Raw genomic sequence first — 17,774 nt, forward strand, 5'->3', positions numbered from 1 at the left:
ATATAATACTTAAAAAAGTAGTTATCTTATAAAATCGATGATCAATGATTTACTTTATTTTTTTTAATCAATTTGTATCATTATTTTTTATATATTATACAGTATATGTTTGAATCACACTTTTGAATAACATATTAGTTTTTTTGATGTCAATTATTATTATAATACTGTACTCTCTATTAGTAAAATAAGCAAATTTTTTGTCGTTTTTCTGTGTATCTCAATATGTGTCTAACTTTTGACTTTTTCAATAAATGTGTATAAAATTGATTGATTTTTTGTGGGTGATATATATAGAAATAAATTTACAAATAAAATTAGGTTTATTGCATAAAATGTCGATCAATTTGTTTTTTGTTTTTTATAAAAAAGTTTTATAGAAAAAAATTGATAAATCTTTTCTTTTTTTTAAAGTGTTAAATGATTGTAATTTTTTAAAGTATCTCTATGTATAAAAAAATCACTAACAAGCATATGTATAATGTTAATTGATATAATAATAATTTAATTGAGATTTAATTACAATTAAAAAAATAATAATCATTATTAAATATAAATACTTTATTCTATATCCAATTATTTATTTTTTAAATCATAAAATTTATAATCATTTATTACAGTATATTATTATTATTATTATTTAATGAATTTTTATTATCACTTTGAATATAAAAAATTTTTGTTGTGTAAAAAAATAATTTCTACTAAACTTAACTCTCATATCTTACATATGATTTGTATGACATATAATATACAGTGTGTACCGTATATTATATATATACACACACAATATAATACAATAAAAAACTAAGTTTATAGCGCTTTTTAAAAAAATATAAATGGCATTATTATTATTATGTATTGTTGGAATATATATATATATATATATATATATATATATAGTTATAGCACAGTTAGTTCCCGTTTTCCACTTGAAAACTTATTAATTTTAACACACAAACCCTCAAAATATATATACCATAAGGTATAAGGCATTGTTATGTATGTATGTATGTTAGTGTTGTGTGTGTGTGTGTGTATATATATATATGTATGTATGTGTRTGTGTGTGTGTGTGTGTGTGTGTGTGTGTGTGTGTGTGTGTRTGTGTCTGAGTTAATACACAATCGGTTGGCCCTAACTTTTTTTATATTTAACACTACGACAAGTCAAGTGTAAAATAAATCCCCAGTACATAGAAAAAATGGATCTCAAAAAATAAAGTCAAGTCATTGAATGAATCTCTTAAAAAAACCATTTCAAAGTGTGTGTGTGTGTGTGTGTGTGTGTGTGTGTGTGTGTGTGTGTGTGTGTGTGTGTGTGTGTGTGTGTGTAGAGTACTATATATATATATATATGATATTATACTATATTGGACTCTTAGGATGGATATCTGTATACTATACACACACATACGGTATATAAATATATATCAGGAATGATATATAAAAAGGAATGGCATAACAAATGGATGGGTAGAGAGAGTGTTCAGTTTCTTTCTCTCTCTCTCTTTATTTCTTTCTAACCGTTCATTGTTTGACATGAAATGTCTGTTAGTATAGAGCACTTGACTAACATAAATGCCATTAACTGATGACTGAACACGAAGAGCACCCTCTCTCTCGTCATCTCTCTCTCTCTCTCTCTCTCTCTCTCTCTCTCTCTCTCTCTCTCTCTAATATAGAGGTGGTATTGCATATCATATATACATTTGTGGTGTTGTTGTATTTGTAAACTCAAACTCAAATACCAATAATATATTATATTATATTTAACACAACTCTCCTCTCATCTCATCTCAGCTCAACTCTCGGATTGATAACAACTTTTGACAAAAAAATAATACTTGTTTTGTATTAGTAATGACCCACCGATACATTGGGAGTGGGTTTGTGTCAACACTTATATATAAATTTATATATTTGAATGGTATATAAAATGACCGCAATATTAGTAGTAGTAGTTGTTGTAGTGTTAATAGCAATTACCGTCAAAAACTGTTTATTTTAGTATAAAGTATACACAACTAATATACACTTTATATATCAGTAGAAAAATAAAGTAAAAATTTTTCCAAAAATATTATTATTATTAATATTATTAATATTTATATCTATAGTATATATATATAATAAAATGAATGCTCTCATAATAATAATAATAATAAATTTAATTGTTTGCTATATATTTATATATTAATAGTACAGTTAGCACCCCTTAAACTAAATTATTGTTATCAATTAATTATTTAAGTAATAAATATACTATATATATGAAAATGAAAGTAATTGAAAGTCATTTTGGGTTTTTATCATTAGTATAGCAGCCTATTTTAATTAACTATTATTAATATACTGTATATTAGACTAAAAAATTATATATAATTATAGTACAAATAATTTATATTTATAAATTAATTTAATTAAACATATAGTATAACATAGAAACACAAAAATTTGTTATTATTTAACAAATTAATGGATAGTCTTATGTTAAAAATTTTATGTATGTATGTATATATACTATATATTATATAGTATCATTATTTAGATATTAAAATCATGTTTTTTCCCGTAAACGACTAATGAATTATTTAAAAACTATTGGGAAAACAATATATATATATATATATATATATATATATATATAATTAATGTCAAATCAATTGACAGATTGTTTTTTAGTTATTATAAAATAAAAAATAAAATACAGTATAGTTTATACACTACTAGTTAGTACTGTATTTTATATAACAATTTATAGATTGAGATTTTATTTTATGTATTTTTCCTACGATATAAACTAAAAAAAAACATTTAATGTAAAATCTAATGTTTAATATATACAGTAGATTTGTTGTTTAAATAATATTTAAATTTTATTAAACCAATCATTTAGAAACAAAAAATATATATAAAGAAATTTTTATAATATTGTAAAAGTTTGTTAAATATATTTTCAATTATTTGATGTGTGTGTGTGTGTGTGTGGGTTCAAACTTGTAAAATTAAATTCAATATTGAAAATGCAAATATATATACAGTATATACAGTATAATGTAAATGCAAACCTAGAAATTGGAAATATATTGTTTATATATAAACTTAATATTATATAAATTTATATATCATTATAATAGTACAGCAACCATAAAGAGGTTTATATATATATACAGTATATGTAAAGATTATATAACTTATAGTACAGTGACACCTAAGCAACAAACTTAAGATGAAAAATGCTATGATATAGTAGTAGTAATAGTAATATATTGTAATACTATTTGATCGAAATAATAATAAATCGCTTAAATGTAGTTAAAGTAAATTGAAGGACCGGGTGATGGAAATGTGTTATAATATTATATATATATATATATTTAATTAGATGTGAATTGCTTACTTAGATATTTCCTATAAACATACTGTAATAGGTTATACTGTTTATATTTATGGAGACATTTATATACAAGTTTTGTTACCCAATATATTTCAGTATTATTTAGAGTAAAGTATTTGAGATGAATAAGTAATACATCATATGTAAGGAAATGGCAACAATTTATTAGTGTTACTACAAACACATTTATACACATACATACATACATATGCACACACACATAGACACACACATAGACACACACATACATACACAGTCTAATAGTTTTAATGTTTCACTCAATTTATTGGTACTTTCCTCTATAGGATACAGAATATTCTTGAAATTATTTATAATAAATATAAATATTATTATTACTATTATTACTACACTATTYGTTGCAATTGTTATAAACATTTTTTGATATTAACTACTGCTGCATATATTGCATTCATATTATTTTTTGGTAAATTAATTTTTTSATTTTATTTATATGATATTATTAAATAATAACATATTTGTCCAAAAAGAAAAACACAATTGATTAAGTAATTTATTTACAAATTGTTTATAAAATTTAAAAAATATACAAAAATATTATGTTTACACACAGTGTGTATATATAATTAATAGCTTATCTCATTATAAATATATTTTCATATATAATTGGGTTTTAATTGATTATTTTTCGGTGACTTAAWTCAAGCGTTTACTAACTAATATATATATATAAGTATTTTGCTTCAAACTGTTATATATCTTAAATGACATCAAAACTAGACTCTCGTATATATATATAATATATATAAATAAATTCTTATATAATATATTGAGAATAATCTTTATATATATATATATATTTATATATTAAAGTCTTGCATTACATTAATAGTCTAATATTGTTTGCCAGACATTAATATGTTTGGACATTAAATTAGGGTTTCGTTTAGTTGCTATAAAACTACCAGTAAATTATATGACAACTAACGGGTAATTTACGAGTCAAACAATTATTTTTAGGTATATATATATAACAACAAAAATAATAATATCTATTCCCATTTAAAATAATAAATTGTTTTTTTCACTTTAAAAGTTCATTATTATTATTATCTCCAAAAAAATCATAATAATAACGATAAAAACTATATGCTAGCTATGAGTAAATAATTTTATTTTATTTTATTTTTGTATTACGGTATATGTATAACTTTTATATTATTTATTAAAATGTATTATATTTCAAATATTGTTTTCTGATTGTTACAAATTATATATAATGAAAATGTAAATTATTATTTTTTAAAATTAATTTAAACAACAATATTGAAAATAATATATTACAACCTAAATATTATATTATTAATCATAAATTATCATTATTTGATAAATTAGTTTCACATAAAATAACTAAAACAATAATTTTTTTGTCAACTTATTAATAATTTCTATATTATAAAATGATTTAATAATAAAATGCAAAAAAATTAATTTAATTTATATTATTAMTAATATAGTTATAATTTGATGATAACTCTCTCTCTCTCTCTCTCTCTCTCTCTCTCTCTCTCTCTTTCTATTTCTCTCTCTCTCTCTCACTCACTCACTCACTCACTCACTCACTCACTCACTCTCTCTCTCTCTCTCTCTCTCTCACTCACTCACTCACTCACTCACTCACTCACTCACTCACTCACACACAAAATTAAGAMTCAAATWTGATTAGTAAAATATATTACCAAATAAATGATGTCCAGTGTTATAGTGAAAACAGATATCACATTATTATTATTATTATTAATATTATTATTATTATTATTAAGTTCATAGCAATTCAGGAATTCAGTGAATCGTAGGGAACGGATGTTCATTAACTTATGTATTATATGTTGAGAGCACAGCTCAGGGATGGCACAGACAGCCAGACAAACAAGTTATTGATCCCAGAAAACAATATACCAATTATTATGATAATAATAATAATAGTTAGTAATAATAATAATAATTTAAAAATCTTAATCAACTATCAATTTATTATCAAAAAATATATTATACACACAGTATATATATAGTAATAATATATGAATTTTAAAAATTAGTAATAATTAAATAAATAAATATTTTTATCGGAAATTTTCTAAATATATATATATATATATATTTGTTGGTATGATTATATATACACTTTAATTGTTAGCTTGAATGTACAGGTATATTATATAAATTAATTTAATCAATTTGTCAAGCATAATTTATGATATTATAAATGACTAAATAAAAAAATATTTATTATTAATTGTAAAGTCAATGTTATAGGTAATTAATTATATATATTGTATATACACTATTAATTTTATTTTTATTACTACTAATTTTAGCGTATTAATTTAATTGCCAAATATATACATAGATTATACTGTATATATATATAACAAAGATATTTAAATGAAATAAAAAATAAATTTGTAAATTATATAATTTATTTTAGACTATCTCTGAGTGTAATTATACTATTAATACATAATTAAATTTGCATCAAATATAATAAATAAAAATAGAATTTCTAATATATATATATACTTATATAATAGTATATATAATAATTTTTGTATAAAATATAATTTTAGAAAAAATAAAATAAATTTGTTAGAAATTAAAGTCAATATACTGTTACATATGATTTCGCAATAATATCATATAAACTATAATACTTTAGATAGTTTTTACCAGAAAAATAAAATAAAATAATAATCTTTTAAAATACATTAAACTTTATTTTTTTTCTAAAATCCTTATATTTTCCAACAACAACAACAAATAATTTAACAATAAAACGTCAGCAATAATTGATGGCAAATACAATATATATAACATATATTTTTAATATATATATATATATATATATCTGTATTGTCAACACAGAATCGTTATGTCAATTATTATTATTATTATTCCCTCTATTGTAGTGTAGTTATTATAAATGATAGTTTGTTTCCTATTGTATTTCTTTCTTAATAATTTTTATTTTATTTTTTTTTGTTAAAAAAACTTAAGTTTTACTTAACAACTATAATGTACAGTATATATATATATATATATATATAGCTAAGCAATTTGTATGAAATCAAATAGTTTGAATTGCAATAATTTAATGGCAATTTGTATTGTTGTAAATTTCAATTTGTAATGTACAGTATAAATAATGTTATAGTTATAATAAAGAGAGAGAAAAAAATAAAATAAAATAGTTTTAACATTGAAATTAGATTATATTATTTAATAATATAAATAGAAAGTACTGTACAAATGAAATAACAATATAGTAACAGTAATAGTAAAGTATATATAAGTTTTAAAAAAAAAATTATTTTTAAGTGACAAAAAAATTTTCGCAAATCTTATAAAAATTTATATATAAATAGGAGTTAAATCTTAAACTTTTAGTGTGTGTGTGTGTGTGTGTGTGTGTGTAAGTGGGTGAGTGAGTGTTAGTCAAACTGGGAATGGGTTTTATCTAATTTAGACACACTATGACCTGCACATACACACACACATACACACACATACACACACATACATACATACAGGAGCTTTTTGAGAGCACACATATTATTTATTGATTGATGAGTCTCTCGGAGGCCTTTCCCTTAATACATATAACATACTATATATATATATATATATATATATATAAAAGATGCGAAAATATTGTTAAAAATATATTTTAAAAATCAATTCTTATATATATATATTTTATCACACGTTTTATATAACAGTAATATTGTATACACAGAGACTATTTAAGAGCACACATACATACTGTACATACACTCTCACCAAACAGTTTATTGAAAGTGTGTTTATAATAAAATACAGTAAATATAAGCATTATATAACAAGTAATGACCGTTTTAGTACATCAATTTTTACGTTATTATTATGATGCAACTAATAAAGATAAAAATGTGATTCTTTTTAAATAAAAAAGGTCGATTATTTATATTTACATTTTACAATTATTTGAATTTAGTTTTTCTATATTTTACCAATTATTATCATTTTAGTAAAAGACATTCAAATTTGACTACAAATTTTTTAATTATAGTGATTATTTAAATGTTATAATAATAAATTCCAATGTGATAATATTTCATTAAATAATATTAGCCTAGATGATTGTTCAGAAAAGTTTTCAAAATTTTAATATTAATATTTAAAATTTTATAATAAAATAATTGTCAGAACTAAAGCTAAATTGTTTAGCATTATATTGTTACATATAATTGTTAAAAATCTAAAGTTATCATGTTATCCGTCTAACAATATACTTGACTTTAAATGCCACACTGTTAGAGCTAGCTTGTTTCTTCTTAATGACAAATATATAAAAATAAATATAATGACTTTTTGTAATTTGCTGAATCATGTACTATATCTTATAAAATTATGTCTAACTTTTTCTTTAAGTGAGATATATTTAATTTTCTTTCATGAATAGTATGTATATAAGTATCTACTAATGATAAGCAGAATTATAAAAAACAAATTTATATTTAAGTAGATAATTTTATCTTAAAACTAAAAAATTTTCGTTATGTGTGATAATTTCAACATATTTTATTATTTGATTGAAAATATCTATCAATTTTATAATTATTATATCAAATGACATATATACTAATATATAATAAATAGTTTATATTTAATATTTAAATTTTAATAAAAAAAACAATTGAATTAATCTATGATGCTTATTTTATTTAAAAGTATGTGATTTAAAGAATTTAAAACACAATAAAAGAGTCTGAATATAAAGTTATTGTTAGTTGTAAATATAGTCCTGTTAGTGTACTTTAAGATTAATTTTAAATTGTATTTTTAAATATTTGTTTAAACAAATTACAATTAAAACTATAACATGATGTAAAAAATGTCATTTTTACTTTTTTGCAAAAAATACATATGAAAAATTTTTTAAAATGACATTGTTTATTTACCTAAATATTAGGCGATAATCAATGAAACAGATGTAAATTTTATGATTTTTTATCATTTGTAGTTTTCGAATAAATTAACTTTAAAATTTGTTTTAATTTCGGACAGTTTCAATTGTAGAATACTTATATATATAAAAAAATTATATATAAATAATACAATAATTCTACAGTATATATATATCTACTATTACTACTACTACTACTACTACTACTACTACTACTACTAAAGCTTTAACCAATTTTTAAAAGGGAAAAAAGCTAACCAACACTCTGTGTGAGGAAAGGTATTAAATCAAATCAAATAAATAATATTTTAGGTTTACTTATATATATATTTATTTTTTTACTGGCGATAAAACGATTTTTTTTCTCTCTATATATTTTTATATATATATATATATATACATATAATTTATATTCACTGATGACAGCAGGCATATGTATGGCTGATTTGAACTTAATATATAAAATTTATTTGAAATAAAATATAAATTGAGAAAAAACATAACATTATTTTTTAAATAATATATTTAGAATAATATAAATATTTTTTTGTTTCTAAAAAAAATTTTAGATAATAAATAATTTCTAAATAATAATAATAAAATTGCACATATTGCTAATAATAATAATAATAATAGGACACATATATACATATATATTATAGTAGGTGTGTGCCATACTGTAGCATAACTGAGCATCAAAAAAAAATCGGTATAGTCATTTATGAACATACAATTGTGTGCAAAAAAATATATATATGTCCACAAAAAAATCAATGCTCTAAATAGTATGCAGCAGAAAAAAAATTAATAAACCAAATACCCACCACTACCCTAACCCATACCCACCCAACCCACTAACAAAAAATATGAGATGCAATACTTACTTGATTTTCTGTTGTATGACTTACACATAGCCATACAGTCAGTCAGTTTGGTATTTTTGAATAACGAGTTGTTTTGCGGATAAGAGAGATAGTAAGTGATGAGAGACTCATCACTGACTGGTCTCTCACTATTATTGTGTATGAATTTTTCTCTCAGTCTCCCATCACCAGTGAATCACTGGATGGATGGCTAACAACAACTGCATCTCATCATCCAAGCCCACTGTCACTGCCACTACTGCTACTACTGGGTTAGACTCTCACTCACTCCCAACCAAACAAATATATATATATATATATATATATATATATATTGATATACAGTACACATCTATCTATCTATCAGTGCTTCCCTTTTTGCAGAATCCATAGAGAGTGCGCTCTCTCTCTCTCTCTCTCTCTCTCTTTCACTCTCAACAACATTAAGAATACAGATTACATGTCATCACCCATACCTACAATACAATACAATACATACAGTACTGTACATACAATGTGTAACACATTTTTACATTTGCAAAAATTATATTTCTCTCATAACATAGCGTTTAGAACATTATATTTCATATATAAATACAATATATATAAAGTATTATTTTTTTTTGGAAAAAATATTTAATAAGAAAAATTTGACAATTAGTATGTAATTTTTTTTTTAAATTATAATCAAGCTAGATTATTTTTTTATTAATTAATTATTATTAACTATTATTAACTATAATTGCATTTGAAATTATTCTAGCTGTGGTTACTATGTATTTGAATGATATAAATAGAAAATTTTATCATGTTAAAAAACAGAACATAAAAATCTAATGTAACGTAATCTATGAATAGGACTATCAATACTGTAGTTATTATACAGTATAGACAATAACCCCTAAAACTTAGTACACTTACTAAACACTAGACAGTGTATAGTATACTACAGTTAGTGTTGGCAAAAAAGAGAAATTTCTAGAAAGTTTCTAAAAGAAATTTCTATCTATGGGATCCCCATGTTAATTATGTTATTTCAATATTTTTTATCTTGTAACATTTTTATTAAAAGTAATAATTAAATATTATTATTAGTATTTTAATTATTAATTAAGGTAAAAATTAATTTATTTAATTATATTTAACTATAATATAATAAAATGATGAATAAAATTTTACAAAACTGATTATTATTGGATAATTATACTTATTTATATAAGTATCCCATTTGTATAATATTAACATGTACAATATTATGTCTCATTAATATATTTATAGTATTTCCAATAACTATAGATATGGGGATCCCATAGTATAACAATAAAGTTAAATTTCTATAGAAATTTATTCATGAGAAACTTTCTAGAAACTTTCTCACGGAAATTTATTAGAAACTTTCTATTTGCCCATCTCTAACTACAGTACACTGTATAGTGAATATAGAGAGAGAGAGAGAGTCACTACACATACAGTACTGTAAAAATAAAATATAAAATAAAAGTTTTTGAATGAAAAATATATTTTTGAAATCAATTTTTGTGTTTATTTTTTTTGTGAATGAATTGAATGTTTACGTTATTAACTGATTATTAAATTGATTTTACAAATAATAATAATATGTTATTATATTAATAATGAATGGTATGTTTGATGATATCTGTGCTAACAATTATCTTCAGTCAACTGGTCATTGTTTATCACCACAACTGAACCCAAATACTAATAGTTTTGTCGACACATTATTGTGCGGACAACAGCTGGCATACGAGGCTTATGTAGACAAAGCACTGGTAGCCCAACAACAAGTAAAACAAGTAAATGGCTTACCATTGATGGTATCAAACAATAGTGACTTTGATTATCACAACAACAACAATAACATCAATGGACACAATCAACTAAATCAAGACTATTTTTTCGGTGACCAACAACAACAAGATTGGAATCAATTGGTGACGACATCATCGTATGAGACATCAAACAATAACCACAACAACAACAACTTCAACGCCGATATCACAACAAATTACAAGACTTTAAGTACTAATAGTAGTAGTAATCAAAAGCCGAAACAAAAGTCGTCCGCAACTAATAAGTGGACAAAAGCCAAGACTACTGGTGTCGCCGCCGCCGCCGGTGCCAGAAAAGAGTCGACACCACAGTCGTCGTCATCGTCATCAGCATCGCTAAGACCGCCGAAACCGGTCAGCGCTTACGCCTTATTCTTCAGAGACGCCCAAAGTTTGATTAAGTCGACCAATCCGTCGGCTTCTTTCGGCGAAATATCGCAAGTTGTGGCCAAAAATTGGGAAGCATTAGACAAACGGGAAAAAAACGTTTACAAACAGCGGGCGGATCTCGAAAAGAAAAACTATTTGAAAACATTGGCCTCGAGTCGGGCCCAACAGATTGCCGGACTTCTAGCCGGATCGGTTGCGGCCAAACTTAGCGGCGGCGTCGGTAGCAATACAGTTGAAAATAAACCAAAGAACAGCCAAAGAACGACAACAACAACATCAACAACGATGATGACCACCACAGCTGTTCCCGATCAGTCCACTGATGCTAACAGTCAGCAGCTGATGATGAATGACCAACAAAATCATCAGCTATTTGATGGCAGCCAACAACAAGTATGTGACAGTACGTCCAATAGCGGCGGCAACAACATATCGGCCGATAATTGCGGACATTTGCAGCAAAATTTAGTGATGTCGTCGTCATCGTCGTCGACTACGGCATCGCCGCAGCCGTCTATTGATCCGATGGCCGCCGTCGCCGCTCCCAATCAGCACTGCATTCGTCAGGGATGTACTAACGATGCCATCGATTCGCACGAATGGGATTCAGAGTATTGTTCATCCGAGTGCTGTGTCCGCCACTGTGCCGACGTATTCAACGATTGGGTCCAAAAACAACAGTTTACTCAACAATAATAATAATAATACCAAAAAAATAATAATAATCATAATTATGTTTTTATTATTATTATTTCATTTTTTAAAATTTAATTATTATTATTATTTTTGTCTCTAAAAACGTTTTCAATTTTTTTTATTGAATATTTAATTATCCATTTGTCTCATAATCTCTATATGAATGAATCATTTATATAATGTATTTCATAGTATAGTAGTAGTAATAATAATAATAATTATTATTATTATTATTATTAAAAACTATATGACATTTTTATTTATTAGTTAACATTTATTTTTTTAGAAAAAAATACAATTGAATGTCATTTTATATAATACATAAAAAAACATTTTTTCAATTTAAAACTTTTTTATATATATAATCATTATTTAATTATAATAGTTTGTTTGTAAGAAAAAAAATTGCACATTATTTCTAACAAATATTAGTTAATTTATGTTATAATACTAAAATTGTTTACTAAAACTTTTCAAACAAACCATTATTATTATTATTACGGTATTTAATAATTATATTTTTAAATTCTTTAACTATTTGATTATAATATTTATCATTATAATTGTTATTACAATACTATTATTATTATTATTATTATTATTATATTGAACTGTTACTGATATTTACGGTTATTTTTTTCTATATGACATATAAAAAAAATATTTCAAACAATTGAAAGTTAATGTATTGATTAATGTATTGATTTATTGAATTATTATTAATATTTTATTATTAATTAATTGATAGTCATTTATTGGATGATTTCCATTACTCTGGGCACTGGTATGTAATGTTATGATATGTCACGTCTCCCTAATTCTAAGTAGACTATTCTCTCTCTCTCTCTCTCTCTCTCTCTCTCTCTCTCTCTCCCTGTATATCATTATCCATAGGTGTAACCGGTTTTTATGGGTTATATATACTGTATATATACAGTATATATATATACCTATGTTTTTCATATATTATTATTATTATTAGCACACATGAATTAATACTGTATATATATATTGTATATGTGTTTAATAATGACTTTCATATATTTAATATTTATTAAACACTAGCAAAAAAAATTATGAGTTTTCATTGATGTTTGTCTCTCTCTCTCTCTCTCTGAGCCTTACGTAAGCATTTGTTTTGTGTATTAGTATTATTAATAATACATTTTTTTTGTATTAAAATATACTGTAAAATTGGTTTTCATGGTAACTTTTTTGTGCAAACTAGTATAAATATATATACAAATACAAATATATATATATATATACATGTATATTGAAAAATATGTTTTATTAATCATAATTATTATGATATAAATTTATTTCATTTATTATATTATAATACAAGTGTGCTTCCAAAAAAACAGTAGTTTTAATAATAATAATAATAATATTTTCAGTGAAACAAAAAATATATTTATATATTTATACGAAATATATTTATATATTTTTTTTAATTGTCAACTCGTTTTTCAAGGATATAATCACATAATATATTTTTTTGTTGTTGAAAAAAAAGTTATACTAATTTAATACTGTATCTCTGATTTTTTTTTTGATATCATATCATATTTAGCATACATTAAATAAAATAGATATCTATATTATATATTAATATATCTGTTTTATATATATATATAAACATATGTATATGATATACACTGTATCTGATTAACTGCTATATTCTCACACTTTTACAAAAAATAATTTTTATGTCTAATAATAATATTATTATTATTATTTATTAGTATTAAATACTAAATGATTGTTGTTTTCATTTGATTCAATTATATTAGTTATATATAATAGTTGTGAAATACAAATAATAATGATAATAAAATATGTAAAAATTGTTTTTAATTGTTAAATATTTACACATTGGATTTGAATAATAGACACTGATTGTGTTTTATATGTGTTTGTGTTGTATGTGTTATAAAAGCAAATATTTAATTGAAAATTGATGTGTATTTAGTTAATCAATCAAAATTTCAATAAACATATTTAACATTATATATAAATTATATAGAAATAGACATAAACTTTGCAAAAAAATAAAACTTTTATATAAGTGTTATTATTATTATTATTACTGTATATAGTTTTAAATATTACAAACGATAACTAAATTAACTATTGTTTAAAAAAAAGTGGAAAAAATTTATAATTATATACTTATTATTATATAATTTTAAATTATATTTAATAATACAAACAAACAAAAAAATGCCGATCTATTACAAGAAAGTTACATCAAATGACGTGAATCTCATCGAAAAGGGCAACAAATCGTTTACGTTTGGTATCAAACGCAAGATCACCAACAATAGGTCCAACGGTTCTAGCGATGGACTTGAACTCAATCGCATCTATACGCCAACCACCAGATCAGCTGACAATAGATCGCAATCACAGTCGCTAATCGGCGAACAAACCACTGGCAGAAGTCAAAGTTTTTCCATTGAATCCAGTCGTCTGAAGTTCAAAGACTTGGATGATGACTACGATGAAAGGATTATCACTAAATATGGATCACTGGTTGTAACCAAATTGGACGCCATCAGCAATGGCAGCTCCAGTAGCAGCAGCAGCACTGGTACCGCCAATAATAAGCCAGTGATCCTAACCTATCATGACATCGGACTGAATAGTTCGTCAAATTTTGAATCATTTTTTAGTCTATCGGAAAATCGGTTACTATTGGAAAGTTTCCGAGTCTATCATATAACAGCTCCGGGACAGGAGTTCAATGCCGACGACTTGCCCTACAATTACGTCTATCCGACAATGGATCAGTTGGCCGAACAAATACACGATGTATGCAAACATTATGCCATCCAGTCGTTCATCGGTTTTGGTTACGGTGCCGGCGCTAACGTATTGAGTCGGTTTGCGCTTAACTGTCCCGATATGGTCGAGGGATTGTTTCTCATTCATCCATCAGCAACGGCCAGCACATGGACTGAATGGATATACCAGAAACTGAATGTCCGACAATTGCTTAACGGCGGCCAACAAATAGTCAACGATAGCTGTTTGCCTCAATCGGTTCAAAACTATCTGATGTGGCATTTGTTTGGCGACACCGAGTTTCCCGATCGGGTTACCGACGATGAGGCGGTTGATATGTATCGCCGATACTTTGGCGGCCAATTCATTAACAAACGAAATCTCGGTCTGTTTATCGACGCGTATATCGGACGGTCAGCGTTGGACATCACGCGCGACGATAAACAACGCAACTTTCGGTGCAGTGTTGCCGTGATATGTGGCCAGAATTCGGCACATGTGGACGAATCGGTCAAAATGAACAGCCGATTGTTGCCGAGCGACTCGACATGGATTAAGTTGTCGGATGCGTCGATGGTCTTAGAAGAACAGCCGCACAAAGTGGCCGAAACTTTTCGGCTGTTTCTCCAAGGATTGGGCTATACGTTGAAAGCCTATCGGAAAAAGAGGGCTCTAATGATGGGAATGTCGATGCCATGTCTGGCCAGCTCTCGGCTTAGCTTATATGGTGGTAGCGCTGGCGGCCCGTCAACTGGTGGTCACAGTTCGGCCGCGTTTCCCGTGATTCATGAGATTTAGACATTAATTTCGATTTTATTAATTGTTATACAATTTTAATACACTTAATAATTATTAGAGCAAATAATAAGTTATTTTTGTTATTGTTTTGACAATCTATGCACAGAATATACAGATATATTTTAATTATTATTTTAATTTTAATTATTTGTTAAAAACATATTAACTTTAATTGACATTTATTTAAATTATTTTTTTTTGGTTAATACTTATATTTAATATTTAAAAGTATATTTAATTGATATATTAATTATATTATGCATATATGTGTTGTTTTTTATAATAATTATCTAAATTATTAATAAATTAAAAAAATATTAGACATATTAATAATTTAATTTTTGTCTAAAATATTTATGCAATTATTTAAAAATTATAATAAAATTTATGTGAATATTTAAAATAAATATTATTAAAAAAAGTCATTCAGGTTAAAAAAATAAATAGCTAATTTTATAAAATTAATAATTTATTCTAAATATTAATGTTAAAAAATTAAATTTTACAATACTATATGCTATAATTTATTGTCTAAATTTATCTGTATTACAATTATAATATATATATTTTTTAAAATTTTTTTTTAAAAATTATTAATGTTTTTAAGATAAATTTGTTTTATTAAGACATGACTGCTAGATATATAAAGTTTTTAAATATATAGTATGATTGTATTTATTATTAATATTTAATTTTAAAATATACAGTACAGATAAACACATATATATTTAGTATTATTATTAATAATAAGTATTTTAAATAAATTTTTATATTTAACTAAATTTGTCAATAAATAAACATTTAAAATTTATTTTTAAATAAACAACATATCAAATAGCATCATAATCAAATTTACAAATACTTTAAATATTTATTAGATTAAAATCAAAAACAAAAAAATTCAAAAATTTTAATAAAACAATAAAACAAACCTAAATCAAATTTATTATTATTTTTTTAATTAATTTTAATTAATTCACAATTAGTTTTTTAATTTGCTATATTTATATATATTTTCCCATTAATATAACTGGTCTAATAGCAATATCATCTTTAGGGTTTGGATTGGCAATTATATACTGTTTTAATTTATTAGCCAATTCAACCTGGCTAAATTTGTTTAGCTGACCAATCATATCTATCATGAATTTATTATAATAAATTTTGCCTTTAAACGATATATTAGCATTAGGAGGGTCTGAAAATTTAGGTAGATTCATTTTTTTAATCGATGTATTATCAAGGATAAATCTAGAAAATAATTCAGCTTTTTGACCAGGGTTAAACTGGTCCAGGTTACCAACCATTGTCAATTTATAGACACCATCGCCAGGTTCATCAGAAATCTGGACACTATAGCTATTGGTATTATTATTTTTTAAATAAAATCTTCTGGTATTCATTATATATATTTTTCCATTTTGATCCACAACCGACATCGACCGCTGGCCATCATAACCGATAGTATCCATTAGTGATTTCTGGCCATCAGTATCGGTCACCACCACTGGTACTGCTGCTGCTGCTGCTGACGGCGGTTTAGATTTGGTCTCATTTTTAGTTGGATTTGATTTTTCGTCCACTTTTACAACTTTTTCCGAACCGACAGTATTTCTGGCATCACTGGTCACTCTTTTTTTTGTTTATATACTTGATTTGATTTAATATAAACTCGTTGTTGTCATCAATTTCACAAACAGTATAGCTGATGAATATCATTGATATAATTATAAACAATTTCATTGTTATATTTAAAAAAAAATCTAAAATTTTAGTCAATATATGATTCAATGATATTCAATAATAATAATTATTATTATAGTATTAAAACTATACAAAATAAAAATTTTGTAACAATTTTTTATTTTGTTGTAACAAATAGATTGTCGATTCTTTATATTTATATACTTTACTGTCTATCAATTAGATGTATTTTATTAAAAATATTATTATTTGTATATATCATTAATATTTTATATAATGGAAATTTTTTTGAAATATATTTAT

The 17,774-nt window shown here is 24.2% G+C and overlaps 2 protein-coding genes across 2 annotated transcripts; both read left to right on the top strand.

The window, feature by feature from the left end:
• Positions 1-10,802: 10,802 nt before the first annotated feature.
• LOC128955263 (TOX high mobility group box family member 4-like) lies at positions 10,803-12,188 on the top strand. The gene has a single exon (XM_054300914.1). It carries the CDS (start codon positions 10,878-10,880, stop codon positions 12,177-12,179), a length of 1,302 nt encoding a protein of 433 aa, XP_054156889.1. The 5' UTR covers positions 10,803-10,877; the 3' UTR covers positions 12,180-12,188.
• A 2,217-nt stretch (positions 12,189-14,405) lies between these two features.
• On the top strand, positions 14,406-15,867 carry LOC128955229 (protein NDRG3-like). The gene has a single exon (XM_054300878.1). The coding sequence runs from the start codon at positions 14,406-14,408 to the stop codon at positions 15,765-15,767; it is 1,362 nt and encodes a 453-aa protein (XP_054156853.1). The 3' UTR covers positions 15,768-15,867.
• The last annotated feature ends 1,907 nt before the right edge of the window (positions 15,868-17,774 follow it).

This window comes from Oppia nitens, unplaced genomic scaffold (assembly GCF_028296485.1).
Source record: "Oppia nitens isolate AA-2021 unplaced genomic scaffold, nextdenovo-longstitch-racon4-pilon3 scaffold2_pilon_pilon_pilon, whole genome shotgun sequence".
NCBI classification, from domain to species: Eukaryota; Metazoa; Arthropoda; class Arachnida; order Sarcoptiformes; family Oppiidae; genus Oppia; species Oppia nitens.